At 32.2% G+C, this 15,743-nt stretch overlaps 1 protein-coding gene across 1 annotated transcript; it reads left to right on the top strand.

The window, feature by feature from the left end:
- Positions 1-10,006: 10,006 nt before the first annotated feature.
- Positions 10,007-14,894, top strand: LOC108196729 (mitochondrial dicarboxylate/tricarboxylate transporter DTC). Its single transcript, XM_017364146.2, has 6 exons — positions 10,007-10,347; positions 10,809-10,892; positions 11,107-11,168; positions 13,264-13,625; positions 14,236-14,450; positions 14,545-14,894. Exons 1-6 carry the CDS (start codon positions 10,231-10,233, stop codon positions 14,599-14,601), a joined length of 897 nt encoding a protein of 298 aa, XP_017219635.1. The 5' UTR covers positions 10,007-10,230; the 3' UTR covers positions 14,602-14,894.
- Positions 14,895-15,743: the final 849 nt, after the last annotated feature.

Below are 15,743 nucleotides of genomic sequence, written 5' to 3'. Positions count from 1 at the left end.
ATATTTTTTTTCTCTGAATAAAAGTTTGACGTTTAAACTTTTGTTTAAACAAAGAAAATTTAAAAAAAAAATTATGAAACTATATTTTATAGGAGTCTCAAAATGCGTGCAAACAGTGAACGTAAAGAACCTACTGGGACGGAGGGAGTATCATATAATTCTATTACTTTTTTTTTTTTTTGAAAATATATAATTCTATTACTTATTCTTATTTTATTGTTGCATTCTGGATTAATCATCTTTAAGCATGTTGTATTGGTTCTTGTCTCCATACCCAACTTTTATTTTTTTACATATATTTTTAAACTATGATCTTATGAGATACCAATATGCAACATATTGTTTTAATGAAATGGATTACCTAATTATTTATTTCTGTAATAACCCGGATTTTAAAAATATTTTTATTAATATTATAAATGATTTTCTTAAAAAGAAAGGAATAAGATTTAATATTGTATTCCAGTTTAATGAGTTTTCAAAGTTTTATATTTAAACCCCGGGTTATTGTGTTATTGATAAATGATTATATTTTTAAAACCGATTTTCATATATTGTTTCGAAAATTCTAGATGATAATTATGTGAATATATGTGGTATGTGACTAAGTGTTACTTGTGGTATTGCTCGTTTAATCATTTATGGTGATTTATGATTATTATGTGATTATTATATTATTTTGTGAATGTTGGGTATTATCTAGTTTACTGAGCTGAATACTCGTATGTGTTCGTATTTGAGATATTTCAATTTCTATATGCTCAGGAGAAAATATAGTTTATTTGGATATTTTTATATTGATTTATGGAATGTTAGATGATTTTATAATCGATTTACGGATTTAATTGTGTAAATTTATAATTATTTATTAATTATTTGACTTCCGTAAAACCGTTCACTCGTAACGAGGTGGCAAATTTTCTTCCCGGAAGTTTCAACAAAACTCACCTTTAGCCTAATTTGAATATTCCGGACACTTTTCGTGTTTTGACTTTTTCGATCCGGAGTACGGTTTTCCCTGGAGTCGGTCCGGCGGAGTTTTTCGGGTACTAAAATTGTCGATAATTATCCAGTTTGTCTCGATAAACGTGAACTGAGATATTTTCATCATCCTTATCATGTAATAATTGCAGTGGGACCCGCAGACCAATAATTGAGTTAAAAAGCCCCGTTTTGATGATTATCTTGAAAACTAGTACCGATTGGACCCCACTTTCTTAATATAAAGCTATTAAATACGTATTTTCATGTCATAAACGATCCAAAGGGGTACCAATTATTTGTAAATATAAATATACCTTTCTAGAGCTTATTTTCACCCGTAAAATCATTTCACCAGTTTCTCTGCACGAATATCGAGAGAAACCGAGCGGTGTTCTTCGTGTTCTTCATAATCAAACGAAGATTTGAAGGTGTTATTGGAGTCAGAATCAAGCGTGCGAATAGTCAAATCGAAGATATCGAAGAGTAGAACCTATATCTGCAATCAAAAACAACCTGAGATTCACAGGTAGGGAGGAATTGGGGTTTTAAAATTCGAGTTAATATGATTTAAATAGTGAATTTTTGCAAACGTGGTTGTTTGATTGTTTTGATGATTCCATGTTGTAGAACGTGTTTTTCTCGTCGTTTTGGTATATTATATGTTGAATTTTGACTTCCATAACATATAGAAAAGTTGGTTTGATTATTGAGTAGTGTTCTTGAAGGATTATGAATGTTCTTAATTGAAAATTAGGGGTTTTTAATCCGTTAATTCTGGGAAGAATTGAAGGTTACTGGCATGTTCTATGGGTTGCAAGGAATCGATTTCAGTGTTCAAATTGTATGTGTGATTCGTGGGTCGGGTTCGCCGGAGTTCGTAATGAACTCGACGGCGGTTGTTTTCCGGACAAAAATCCGGCTGAATAAACGATGAATGGGTTGAGTTGAGGTTGTGAAATGATTTCTGCTAACTAGGAGGTGTGATCTGCACGTTTTGAGGGAGTTCGGGGCTGTTATGCCATTTTCCGGTGGCTTTCCGGCGAAGTCGGGTACCGGCGGTGGCAAATTGCCGTTTGGTACCCAGACTTGTGAAGGTGGTGAAGTCTCAGTACTATGGTTTCAATTTTGACGTTTTAGCCCCTGGAACTTTTGGAAAGTTACACTTTAAACCTTGGCCAAAAACTTTCAAAAGTTTACAAAATAAACCTTTTGATTTAATTTTCTAAAATTGTTTTATTTAATTATTTTAAATTTCAAAAATAGTTTTTAATTATTTGTTTATTCAAAAATAAATCTAAATTGATTTATTAATTAATTTTAATTAGTAATTAATTATTTAATTGGTCAATTAATTTAAATATTAATTGATTAATTAATTTAATTAATTATTAATTGATTTTAATTGATTAATTAATTGGATTTAATTATCCTTTTTGATTTAAAAATTCCGAAAAATAGTTTAGAGCTTTGAAATATTTTTCTAAATTATGTTCAAGGCTCGACAATTGTTTAGGAATGATTTCAAGTCCAATTTCAAGTATTTGGGACTTGATTATTTATTCGAAAAGTGATTCTTTTATCGATTTTAATTCCGAAAAATGTTTAAAAATTCTGGAAAATTCCCGAAAAATCATTTTTAACCCAAGACTTGATTTAAGATCAAGTGGGATGAGAAACCTTATGTGTAATGTGTTGTCTGCTATCAGTTTGATGTGTTATGTGCCGATAGAGGAGTTAGAAAACGGTTTTGGTCATAACTTTTGATCCGTAAGTCGGAATCAAGTGAAACGAAAGAGAGATAGAAGCTCGTGAAGCCTATTTCAATATGACATGATAATATGATGGAGTCGAGAATGTGAATAATTGTTGTGAAATGTGCAATGTGATTATATGTTATTTGATTGCTATTAATTGATGAGTACGTGATATATATGCTTATTCTTGATATTATATACATGATAAATGATTTGAATGACATAGTGTCATGACTTGACTGATATGATATAAGAACATATGGAGTATAGGAAGTGGAATTGGTTGATTGGTTGTTGATTGAGAATAAGTTGACATGTGGATAGTCTTACAAATAGACGAGACGCTGCCAAATTATCGATAGGATTTATATGATAATTGATTTGTGATATGTTATGTGGAATATGACTTGACTATATGATAGAGTCAAAGCATGATTATGTGTTAAGTGATATTTGATAGGTAAAGGGATATATAAGTGGGTATCGATATACGTGATATGTACATGCGATAAATTGATTAGTGACTATAGTATTATCTTATTCTCGTTAAGGTGTGGACGAGACGTGTATGCCCGAAGACGTTCAGAAAGTCACGTGGTGTTACAAAGCGAATAAGGGATGAATCAAGTAAGCGAAGCGAAGATGTACGGTAGATAGAGTATAGCCAGAGATGGCCTAGAGACTATGATATGCATAAAGTATGAGATTGTGAAAGTGGAAAGATGAGAATGAGCTGTGAGACTGGAGTCAGGTTTAAGGCAAGTATCCTATACCCTTCTTTTGGATATCTTGCGATTATTCTGATCCATTCTTTTCGAATGTGTTGCAAATATTCGTTCCTTTCTTTTTCATATTTGGCAAATGCAAATATTCTTATCCATCCTTTTCTAATCCTCGAGAATTCAGATAATTTCCGTTTTACAAATTAATTCGAAGTTCAGATTGTCATTGAAGCATGTGTTGCTCAGTGATAGTTAGAGCTTTGAATGAATTGGGATCTTCTTGATTATTCAAACCGCCATTGTCATGCTGGTTTAGCAGGCTAAACTCAGTTGAATAGCCGATAATGGAGGATATTGAATAGTTAGGGATTTCTTGAACTATGATTTATGGAAGGATGGACTGTGACTTATGGAAAGTTATTATCAAAGTTTGATTTGGAATTATTCAGTGGTTGATGATGATTATGATTATGTTCTGTTAACTTACATTGGCTTCTTGAATTGAATTATGGAATTGGATTATTGTTTTTATAAAAAAAAATTATGTGGACCAAATTAGTGGTCAGACCAGATTCGTGGTCATGCTAGGCCAATGAGTGCCTTGGATCCTGTGATAGAGCATGGCGGGGCCTGCTCGGGGTTAGGTATGACTGATCAGCATCCTGACCTTGGTTTTTAATTAAATATGATAGTCCAATTCAATAATTCTCTTATGAAGGATTGAATTCCTCAGGTTTCCATTGCTGCAAAGTATTGTGATTCTTTTACACAATACCTGAATTTGTGAATTCAGGTTGAATCTTTTATATCTTGAACTCGTGAACTCCTATTATATCATTTCAGAACTATCATTATTTATTATTACTTGCTGAGCATTGTTGCTCACCCTTGCTTTTCCTTTCTAACCATTTCAGAAAGGCTTAAAGATGAGATGATTGATTGAGATTGTGAATAAGGCTAATGCTAGGCGAGGAGACAGAGTTGAGGATCCAGCGGTCGAGGAGTGTTCAGGAAAGTTGATGAGGTTGGTGCAAGCTGGAATAGTTGACAGTGATTCTTCTTATTGAGGATGATCTGATTTGGTAAGAGATGTTGTGTAATAATAGTGGTAGATTCTAATTTCAATACTGTAACCTGGAAGCGATCCTGTTGTTTTGGGGGTAAAGATGTTCTCTTTTAAATCTTTTAGTTAACGTCTTTCAAATCTTTTATTAAATGTTTTCAAGTTTTAAATTCTCTGATTTTATTATCTTTTGAAAAAAAAAAAAATAAATTTTTACAGGCTTTCAAAGTGGTTTTAAAATGGTTTTTGTGTGGTGACGTCAGAATCCAGACCCCCGGATTCTGGGGCTGTCACAGTTTCAAATTCCTATTTATATATTTTCATATCATTTTTCAGTATTCCTAGTATAACTTACTTTTATATAATATATATATCAAGTTTTTTCATGCATTATTATTTATTAATTTTCCTATTATTTATTTAATTTTGTTTAATCATTGAGCTTAAATATATAATGCTTAATTATCTTTTTCTAACTCTGATATGTCTCCTATGATTGTATGACCTCTGCCAAAATTTCTTTAGATTAGAATTTTGACCGCTGTATATATTGTTACAGAGGTATACATGATAAGTGATAAAAATACACACAAAAGTGCTTTTAAGAAGCGTTGCAGCATACCACTGTACTTGGCATTAAAAATAACCTCGTTTTCGTAGAATCACACGAAATCACCTAATTTTGTTAGTAGTATAGGTAGCACCAATAATTACAAGCATTATCTAATCAAACACATTGAAGATAACATCTTATTTCATCACATATATCGAATGCCCACAAAATGTTATAAAAAGACTTCAAACTAAAAATTCCCTATATTAGGATATATTAGACTATCTAGAAAATATAGGTTTTTATTTTATGTTAGCCATTATCCTTGTCCAAAGAAGCACCAAAGAAGCCCTAAAAGAAGGCCACTATATTGCCACGCCAAGAAGGCATATCCCTTTGGCGTGGGTGTTTGGATGTCTCTTTTGCGGGGTGACCCACGCCAAGGAAACATCTCGACCTGTGAGGTTAAGAGGGACCGACGCCACAGAGACATGTCTCCCTGGCGTGGTATTTTTGTTGCCTCCTAGGCGGGGATAACCCATGCCTAGGAGACAAGTCGTTGTGACCAATATGCACTCACGCCCAGGAGACATGTCTCCTAGACGTGACTATCTGATCGCCTACTTGGCGGGGGTGACCCACGCGAAGGAAACATATCCTTGTGGGAGCATAATCATAAATAAAGAAATTGTTATTTCTTTATAAAATGCCGAAAAATCCCAAAAATTAGGGGGAAAATGCGGAAAAATTATTTTAAGGCTCTGGAAAATTCTAGAAAATTGGGATCTAATTATAAAAATTCCAATAGAATAGAATTAAGCCCCGGAAAAATATAAGTACAATAATAAACTTGACAAAAATACACGTTGTACGACATAAAAGACTCGATAAGTCGTGTAAAAGATCCGATAAAAGCTTAGAAAGCCATATAAAAATCTCTATAACTTTTGATAAATTCCTACAGAACTTTATCCAAAGTTGGGGGGCAATAATAGGGGTCGAAATAATTAAAGAATCACTTATGGCTCCAAAAAATAACAGCTCGATTAATAAAGACCCGCAATACTAATTAATCTCGTAGATAATCAGTACAAGGCCAATGAAGGTTCAGACCAAAATGTGTATAGATTGTAAAAGGTTCATAATTGGACCCGAAGCCTAGTAAAGGCCCGATTACGAAATAATAGTCCGATATGGAGACTCCAAGAACTCCATCAGTTTCATAACACTGCTGATTCTATAAGGATGATTGTCTAAGAGTTCTAGATTAACATCAGATACACAAAGATAAGAGCTCTGTATTATCTCCAGCTAAGAAACCAACATCTATGAGGTTTCTGATACATGAAATCATACTTCCATTAAGTCTCTAACCACGAGACTAATATATAAAAGGTTCTATCCCTTCAAACTAGAACTACGTTCATTCTTGATTCTTTACACAACTAAAGATACGTAGGCATCTCGAACTCCGAGGATAGTCTAAAAGCACGATGCTTCCACCCTCGTTTTTTGATCCATAACACATATATAATAAAATTTTCAAATAAGATACAATAAAATTTAAAAAGCAAGTCCATCTTATAAGATTAAACCCACTTTTATCTAATTTAAACAACCCTTTTATAAGTGTAAATATATAATTATAGTGAGGTGAATAATATAAAAATAACACAGTGGGAATGACTAATTTTTGAAATTTCACAACGATTATCTATAATCTACAAAGACAAATTTTCTATAATTTTAGTGGTTGAAAGTAGATATAAGAAATCAAATTATCTATCTTTTTAGTTTCATAATATTTTTACTTACATAAGTGAATTTTTATAAATTTATACTATTACAATAGGTTTTATTAAATGTAATAATTTTTTTATATCATAAATAAGTTAAGTGCATACAAATTTTATAAAATATGGTTACAAAGACACGTGGATACAAATGAATTTATATATATAAATTAATAAAAATTATATACTTATAATAGAATATATTGACTAATATAAGATCGTGCATCCACCCGAACCAAATGATCTTAATCCCTGGATGCTTTATTCTAAACAGGAAATTGGAAGAATATATGACCCTCAAAATTCCTGGACCCGCTCGCCTTCCCATTCTTTATCCTACTCGCAAATCCTCATATATAATATAAAAAATATAGGCATACATATTACGTAAATTATGAAATATATTATAATTTTAAATTTATTTATTATTATTATAATTTTAAATCTATTTTTATTATTCTTTTCTTAGGTTTTATTATTTCATATTGTAATATAGTTTATTAATAATAATTTTATATTTAATTTTTAATTAAATCATAATTAAATATTGATTCATACCGATTAATTAATTAAATTTATAATATATTTCAATACATATCTTTTAATTTTAAAACATTTAGGATTTCTCCCAAATTCTTGTGAGGATCTTTATTTTTCATTCGAACGAGGATCGAAAAACAAACTGATACGAGATCGATATCTATGTAAATTCAGGAATCAAGATGAAACTGAATCCAAATTATTTAGATTTTGAGTTTCCAAACGGGGAGTATGGATTGAGTTCGGTGATACTCGAATAGTCGATTCTTATGTAATATTTGATTGAAAAGAAATATGATTTACTAAATATTTATTTGATATTATAAGAGCATCTTCAAGGGTGATAACAAAAACTGTTAGCTAAAATATAATAAAATAATGATTATGTAAATTTTTACCTAAAGGGAAGGGTAGACACTCCAATGGTATTATATATAATATGATAGCTAAAATTATACCTAAAAGGTTTGTTGGTTCAGCATAAATAGCCAATCAAAATATGGTTATCTATAATTTTTGCTAAGGGGAATATGGTTGGAGTCCAAAACTTTTACATATTCTCTAAAAATTGACACCTAGATGCCACCTAAGTGCCATGTAGACATTTTAGCTAAGGGTTTTGTTCCCTTGGAGATGCTCTAAGTAGAGCATTTATAGTTAATCAAATTCAGAGAACTTATAAAATAATATTATTTTTAGAAAATTTATACCTGTATATATGTAGCAAATGGTAGAAATGATATCAAAATAATCTATACTTGAATTTATATATCAAAAAAATATTTTTATTTAAAAAATAACAGTTCGATTCGTAGCATGAGTAAAATGTTTAAAAAGAAAATGTATGAATATAACATTTTCAATTATTCGAGGGAAAATTAAATTATAGGTCGCTGAACTATTGATGTTTGATTGTCTAGGTCGTTGAACTAAAAATTTCATATTTTAGGTCACTTTACTTTTCTGTTTTCTAATATGAGTCCTTCCGTCAAAAAGATTCTAACGGTGTAAATTAAGGATTTTGAATTTCATACAAATTAAAGCAATTTTAAAGGTGTTATTGATATTTAAACTCAAAGTTCAAGTAGTCAAATTCAAACTTGAATCACTAGCGACACTCATATAACAACACCAGTGACCTAATTTGTGAAAATTGGCGTCATATGAGTGTCGCTAGCGACTCAAGTTTCAATTTGACTACTTGAATTTGAGCATGGATATCACTAACACCTTCAAAATTGCTTCGATCTATATGAAACTCAAAATCCCTAGTTAACACCGTTAAGATCTTTTTAACGGAAGGACTTGGATCAGAAAACAAAAAAATTAAATAGTCTAAAATACGGAATTTTTAGTTCACGGATCTGGACAATAAAAGGTGAATAGTCCCACGAGGGTCGCGCTCAAGAGAGAACCAATGCTTAAAATAGAACCATAGAACCACTAAGATTCTGCTGCAGAACCTATATTTTTCATAGATTTTCAGGATCTAAATCTAAATATATGTTTTTTGCATCGTTGTGTGTGTTCAAAAGTAATTTCAAAATATAATACATAAATAAGACATTTGTTTCATGTGCAGTTCTGTTGCAGAACCCTAACTAATACTAGAAATATGTTCATGGTTCTAAGAGTTCACTCCCTAATGGTTCTGTCTGATGACCCTAGTCCACGAACCTATAATTTAATTTCAAAAACACTTGAGCTGTATCAAAAATCAAATCAATCATCTATGCTATACTATAATAAGGCAACATAGGTATAATTTGTAGTCGTACAAAATTTTGGTTTGGTTATCTCTTTTGTAACTACAAGTCTGTCACATGTAAACTTCTCTTACTCTTACAATATTAAAAAGTTTTATACTGTTTAAATTACAAACACTTGAGATATAGTACAAGATAAAAACTCCATCATTATTCTTTTAAATATAATTTATATACTATATCATAATAAATCGATATTGGTATAATTTGTAGTTGTCCAAAAAATATAACCAATTGGTAAATATAATCAGGTTAAAATCCAATTCATCAATCCTAAAATACTAATAAGATGATGTTAAAATTTAAATTATAATCAATAAATTATGATTTCTATACCCACCCGTGCTTCGCACGGGTTAAAGGCTAGTATGAAAAAAACGGGAGTATTACTATAGTTAAGATCGCATCGCTAGGAGATTGGATCATTGGGAATATCAAAAGCCAACTTGCAGAGAGCAGGATGCACCCAACCATGAATCTCAACTAATCCCCTTTATTTACTTGTTTAACCCCCATCCTTTAAAAAAAATCAAAATAGATAAAAATAATATCACTCGTTCTTTGAGCAAAAGGCAATTAACGTGAGAAGAAAGTTTTTCATTTATATGCAGTAATAAATAATAGAAATTTCGGCAAAAAAATAATAGAAATATTTTTTTTCTTAAATTTCATATTTTTCTTAAATACAATATTTCTTAACTTTCATATTTTTCTTAAATATCTATGACAAATTAACGGAAACTACATGTCAATTAAACCCAAATATGATGCAGCGAGAGAAGAAGAATAATTATTTAATAACTCAAATAATTCCAGTTACATAAATAATGAAGGGGGTTAATTTAGAAATAATGAAAAAAAGGAGGGGTGTAAACAAAGAATCCAAGCAACATAGTTAAGGCTGTCTGCCCACAACAGAAAAACAGGGTTGTGTAATAAAGTTATATATGTGGTGTATAAATATTGGAACCAACCCTTCTTGCCCTTTGCTCCCATATAAACCTTCTTGTCTTTGTTGCTTAACCCATTTATTTTTTTCCATCACAAAATAAAAAATGGGTGAGAAAGCACAATCTTCTTTTGCTGTGTGGCCTGTGGTCAAGCCATTTGTTAATGGTGGTGCTTCTGGGATGTTGGCTACTTGTGTTATTCAGCCCATTGATATGATCAAGGTACAGTTTATTAATCTTTGATTAGTGCCCTTTTTTCTGTTTTTGTGTATTTGTTTGATTTGTGTAGCAAGAATTAGTTTGATTGTGTTTTGGGTTTTGGATCTTGGTTTAGATGGGGTGTTTAGTTGTAATGTGTGTGTGTTAGTGTGTAGATGTGATGTGGTTGTGGGGAAGTTGGGGAATTTGTGTTTCTTGATTTTCAAGTGAGGTCTTTTAATTGATTTGGATCTTGGATTTAATGGGTGGTGTGTTGAATCTGCATATGGTTTTGAGGATTTGAGCTTGTACTTAATTTTCTGAGTAGTTATTTACAGCTGGAATTTTTGTATATGGCTTCTAGTTATTTATTATATTTCTACTTTTCTTGTAGATCTGATGATAAAGTACTAATTTGTTCTTTTGATTTAGATTTAGTGAATTTTGTATGGAGATTCACTGGGGTTAATTGGATTTCTTTACAGGTGAGGATTCAGTTGGGTCAGGGATCTGCTGCGAGCGTGACAAGGGAAATGCTTAAGAATGAGGGGTTTGGTGCATTTTACAAGGTTGGATTGCTAATTTGGGCTTATTGTTTATGTTCTTAAAGTTAACTGGACATTATACGTTGTTAACAGTTTAGACTCTAAACTTAGTGTTTAAGGTTTTCCCGAATACAAATTCCTCAGTCCTTGAAATATTTTCCTCGAATTATCCAATTTTCTTGGCGCAACACATAATCTCATATAATACTTACTGACTACTGTGAATTAACTTGAGCAGGGATTATCTGCTGGTCTTCTTAGGCAAGCTACCTATACAACTGCTCGGCTTGGATCATTCAGGTAAAGTTCTAAATGTTTCCAGCTGAAGCAATTCTTTTATACCCATAATTTTAGCGTCAGATGCAAAATGGCTATAGCCTTTGCTATACTAAGGCACCAAAAAGTACTCTTTGGAGTTGTGGTTTTTACATATGGTTCTATTTATAGCAATGTGACCAATTTGGCACTGCATTAGACTTGCTCTTACCTCATCTTCTATACCATATTTGCCAACTAATGTTTCCTTTAAAGTCCGGGGTTTCTTTTTTCCTAAAAATGATGCCCTAGCCGGGGCACTACACTTTTAAATTATTACCTTCTGGAGGTTTACTATATATTAGTTTCAAATTTTGAAATGAGTACTCTTTGGGGTTTTGTTGGGCGTGTTCCTGGAAAGGGCCTAGTGTCTGTGAAACTTTAGACACATTATTGTTACCATAATAGATTTTATGGATCCTGACAACACATCGGAAGTGGATGAGCTGTGTTAGTGAGTGTGGGACGTGGATAGCTGCATATGTGTTTTTGAGCGAATTCTTCAGAAGTTGATACAGAGTAGTATTAAACTTTTTGTCACCTGCTTAGATGGCCATTTGAATATCGCTTAATGCTACCAACCCTAAGCTGTCTTTTCCAGATCCAACTTAAACGTTTTTCTGTTAGTAATAGTTTTATCTGAATACTGGCATGTGCTTTGTTTATTATATACAGACCCCTGATCTATGCTCAGTCCATGTCTTTTGTTCATGTGCCTTCTTCTGACATGTCTGTGTCTGGCATGTGTGTGTTGTATATTATGTCACCCCTCTCCCATAAAAAATCCGACTCCTAACTCATTGTTATTAGACATGAAATGTTAAAGAATGAAAACCAAAGCCAAATGTTTTCTGGATTATTTTTTTGTTAATTATTATTCATTTAGTTTCACCCCTGCATTTTTCAAATATTTATGATTCATTTTGTTTAAAAATTTGTTACACATGCTGCTTAGGGAATGATGTTTGATGTTTTGGGGCAGTTACAAATAATTTTCTATGTATGACCTATATGAATACGTGGATGATTTAGATGCCATTCGCAGTCATAATTCGGAGGTTTCAGTTGGCTGGATGTATAATTCAAAGTTTTAGGCTTTTAGCTAGACAGTTGTTAACGTCTCATTCCGTAATGGATCTAAAAAACCTGAGGAATTTGTGGCTTTATAAGTTTATTATGTGAATGGAGAATTTAAGTCGCCATGTGGAATTTGTAGTGAGGATACTCTAAATGGAAAAACAGATATAGACCTATATATAGTATATTAAAGGGGAGTATATACTCTGATGTTATAGTTTGATTTTTTATGATTTTTTTTTATTATGAATTTCCAATATTACAGTATTTGTATTTACCCTGTGTGTTTGGGTTTAATGTATTTATCAATCTTATAAATATGTCCAGGGCTAATTGTGAGTATTTTGTTGGCTGATATTGCTTACTTTTTTGTTCTGAAATTTCAATGTTCGCCATTACTGTGTTATGATTACTTTATGCATGATGTGTTATTGATATGAGAGGAAGGACTGTGTTCTATGGTGAACTCAGGGAATACTTCTTGTTCAGTGAAACCATCACATCTTTGATCAAAATTACACATGTTTAGTAAATTATGAGAGAATTTTATGCATTTGTAAAAAGTAGTGATTTTTTGTACGTAATACATACATGTTATGTACATAATGTACTAGTTCTTCACTTGTTCTGTCAAAACCATTACATCTTTTATCAAAAAACATTTTATCTGCAAATGAAAACACAATTATTAGAAGAATTATGCATTTGGAAAAGGAATTAATAAAAAATGTTTTAAGGAACACATATATGTGATTTATGGTACATGCTAGTTCATCAGAAACTAGTTTTATTTGACCCTGCCTATGAGAGAAATAATGATATTGGTCTGCTCTGCCTCTTTAAAGTTTGTTAGCTGATTGTATTGTTGGATCACATCCAATGCAGTACGATTTGTTTAAAATAACTTTCAAAGTACAAGGAACTCTATTTGAGATAAGTCAATGGGCCATAAGTTCACTAAAGATTTTGTACCTTTTTTTAAGTATGAAAACTTTATTTGCAGGATCTTGACGAACAAGGCAATTGAAGCTAATGATGGGAAGCCCCTGCCTTTGTATCAGAAAGCTCTTTGTGGACTGACTGCTGGAGCCATTGGAGCAACTGTTGGTAGTCCAGCAGATTTAGCACTTATCCGTATGCAGGCTGATGCAACATTACCTGCCGCTCAGCGTCGCCATTATACCAATGCATTCCATGCTCTGACTCGTATCACTGCAGATGAAGGTTTCTTTGCACTTTGGAAAGGTGCTGGCCCTACTGTGGTCAGAGCAATGGCGTTGAACATGGGAATGCTTGCATCTTATGATCAAAGTGTGGAATTCTGCAAGGATCAACTTGGTTTTGGGGAAGGTGCTACAGTTCTAGGTATGCAACTTGTCATTCAATTTAGCTGCTTTTTGCATTTTATGCACAACACAATTGTCACGAAACTTTAATTTCTCTAACCTGGTGCAGCTTACTTTGTTTTCATTTTTCTAATATGTCATTCTGCATTACTGGCAACTTAAATTAAAGCCATCTTTATTATTCTCACTTTTATTATTATTTTATTTCATATTTATTATGCAACTTCACAAAAGAACTTATTTATGAAATTTTTTGCAGTAAGCTATTTTTGCGACAAGTACCTTGTACATTACTTCCCCGATGTGTATACGCAATGACTAAACTACAGTCTTATCAGTTTTACTTTTAAACCTATTAATCACTGTATAGGCAGCATTCCCTCTACCGTGCAACATATCCTGATGTTAATTGATGTGATCTCTGTTTACAGTTATGTTTACAATGTGGTGTCCTAAAGTCCCTTTTTTGATTTTGATTAGAGCAAACCTACTCTAGTCCAGTGTAAATGATTTTTTTAAATTTGATTATAGAGAAAACCGATGCCAGTCATGTGTAAATCAGAACTGCTAATAAAATTGTATTTTCCTATTGACCAGTGTTTTATATAATATCTTTCTGTCACGTCTAGGGGCTAGTGCGGTATCAGGGTTCTTTGCCGCGGCTTGCAGTTTGCCATTTGATTATGTCAAAACTCAAATACAGAAGATGCAGCCTGATGCACAGGGCAAATATCCATACACCGGATCATTAGATTGTGTCATGAAGACGCTGAAAGCTGGAGGGCCGTTTAAATTCTACACAGGATTCCCTGTGTATTGTGTTAGGATCGCACCTCATGTCATGGTAATCTTTCTTACGTTTTCCCTTGCAATATATAGTTCTATGTTCTCCTGCGGCTCCGTAGTGCATGTCCTTGACTGTGTTTTATATATTGCAGATGACATGGCTGTTCCTCAACCACATTCAAAAGTTGGAGAAAAAAGTTGGTTTGTAGAATTGTCCCTGGAGCTGAGCTATATTAAAATAATACCTCATTTTCGTGTTCTTGGTTCTGACCATTAAGAACAGTTGAAATACTGTTGATTCAGAAATTCTTTTGTAGCAGACTTTTAGAACTATTATACTGATCTGAATCAGACATTATTAGGGCAAGAAAGAGTTTGTTTGAAGTTTACTGCAATTATAATCCTAAATACTTGTTGATTGGCCGGTTTTCTTGGGATTATGCCAGATTCTTGAGCAATAATTTTTGTATTATGAATGACTGATTGTGAGTTGATGAAACAATTTGCCTTGTCTACTTACATTATTTTGTGTGCATCGAGTTTTGTAACACGAGCATTAGATGTTCTGGTAAGCACTGCCTGGTCTGTGGTGCTTTTGCATTGTTTCCAGGGCAATTGGTGCAACTTATGTGATCATCCACCGGCAGCTAATAGATTTGGTCCTAAAATCTCTTCCAACTATACATCTAGCTGTCTAAACCTAAATTTAAGGTTGACATTGACCAAGATGGAGTATTTGGGTCCCTTCACTTCATCTTGGATGAAATGTAGAGTAGAGTGAGAATGAAAATGAAATTTATATACTAAATTGGGTGTGATTGGAGAATTATCTATAATAATTTGTGGAAGGAATGCTTTCCATTCCATCAATTTTTATCATATTTCTTTACCATCTTTGTCATAAGAAATTTAAATTCACTTATATCTTGATAATTGTTATTTATATGTTTTTTATCTGTATATTTCTTCATAAAAATAATTTATAATTTTGAGAACTCTTTCATAATTCTATTTCATCTTTTTTTTTTTGACGAAAAGCGAAGAATTTAATCAATAACTGAAACTCAGCCGAGTCAAACCCTCGAACTGCCAATTACAACCTGATTGAAACAAAAAACGAGCTAAACATATAGCCGCTTTATTTTCAGATCGCTTAACAAATTGAATATTTAAATTCTTTAAACCAAAAAATATTACAATCAAATCTCGAACAATCCAACCTACATCAATTGTGAACATAATAGCATCGCAATCGAACTTCACATAAGCATCTGTAGTCCAATGTTCAGAATTATCAGTTGCATCAACTGATATTAGATCAAAATATGAACAATTTTATGTCGTGAAAGAT

This window comes from Daucus carota, chromosome 7 (genome assembly GCF_001625215.2).
Source record: "Daucus carota subsp. sativus chromosome 7, DH1 v3.0, whole genome shotgun sequence".
Classification (NCBI taxonomy): Eukaryota; Viridiplantae; Streptophyta; class Magnoliopsida; order Apiales; family Apiaceae; genus Daucus; species Daucus carota.
The sequence above is the reverse complement of the archived record's forward strand: the minus strand, read 5'-3'. Positions and strand labels throughout refer to the sequence as shown.

Bases quoted from the DNA above. Each gene is read 5' to 3' on its own strand.
- LOC108196729 (XM_017364146.2), top strand. From the start codon at position 10,231: ATGGGTGAGAAAGCACAATCTTCTTTTGCTGTGTGGCCTGTGGTCAAG. The intron at 10,348-10,808 runs GTACAGTTTATT...ATTTCTTTACAG, and splicing joins AGCCCATTGATATGATCAAG to GTGAGGATTCAGTTGGGTCA. The intron at 13,626-14,235 runs GTATGCAACTTG...TGTCACGTCTAG, and splicing joins GGAAGGTGCTACAGTTCTAG to GGGCTAGTGCGGTATCAGGG.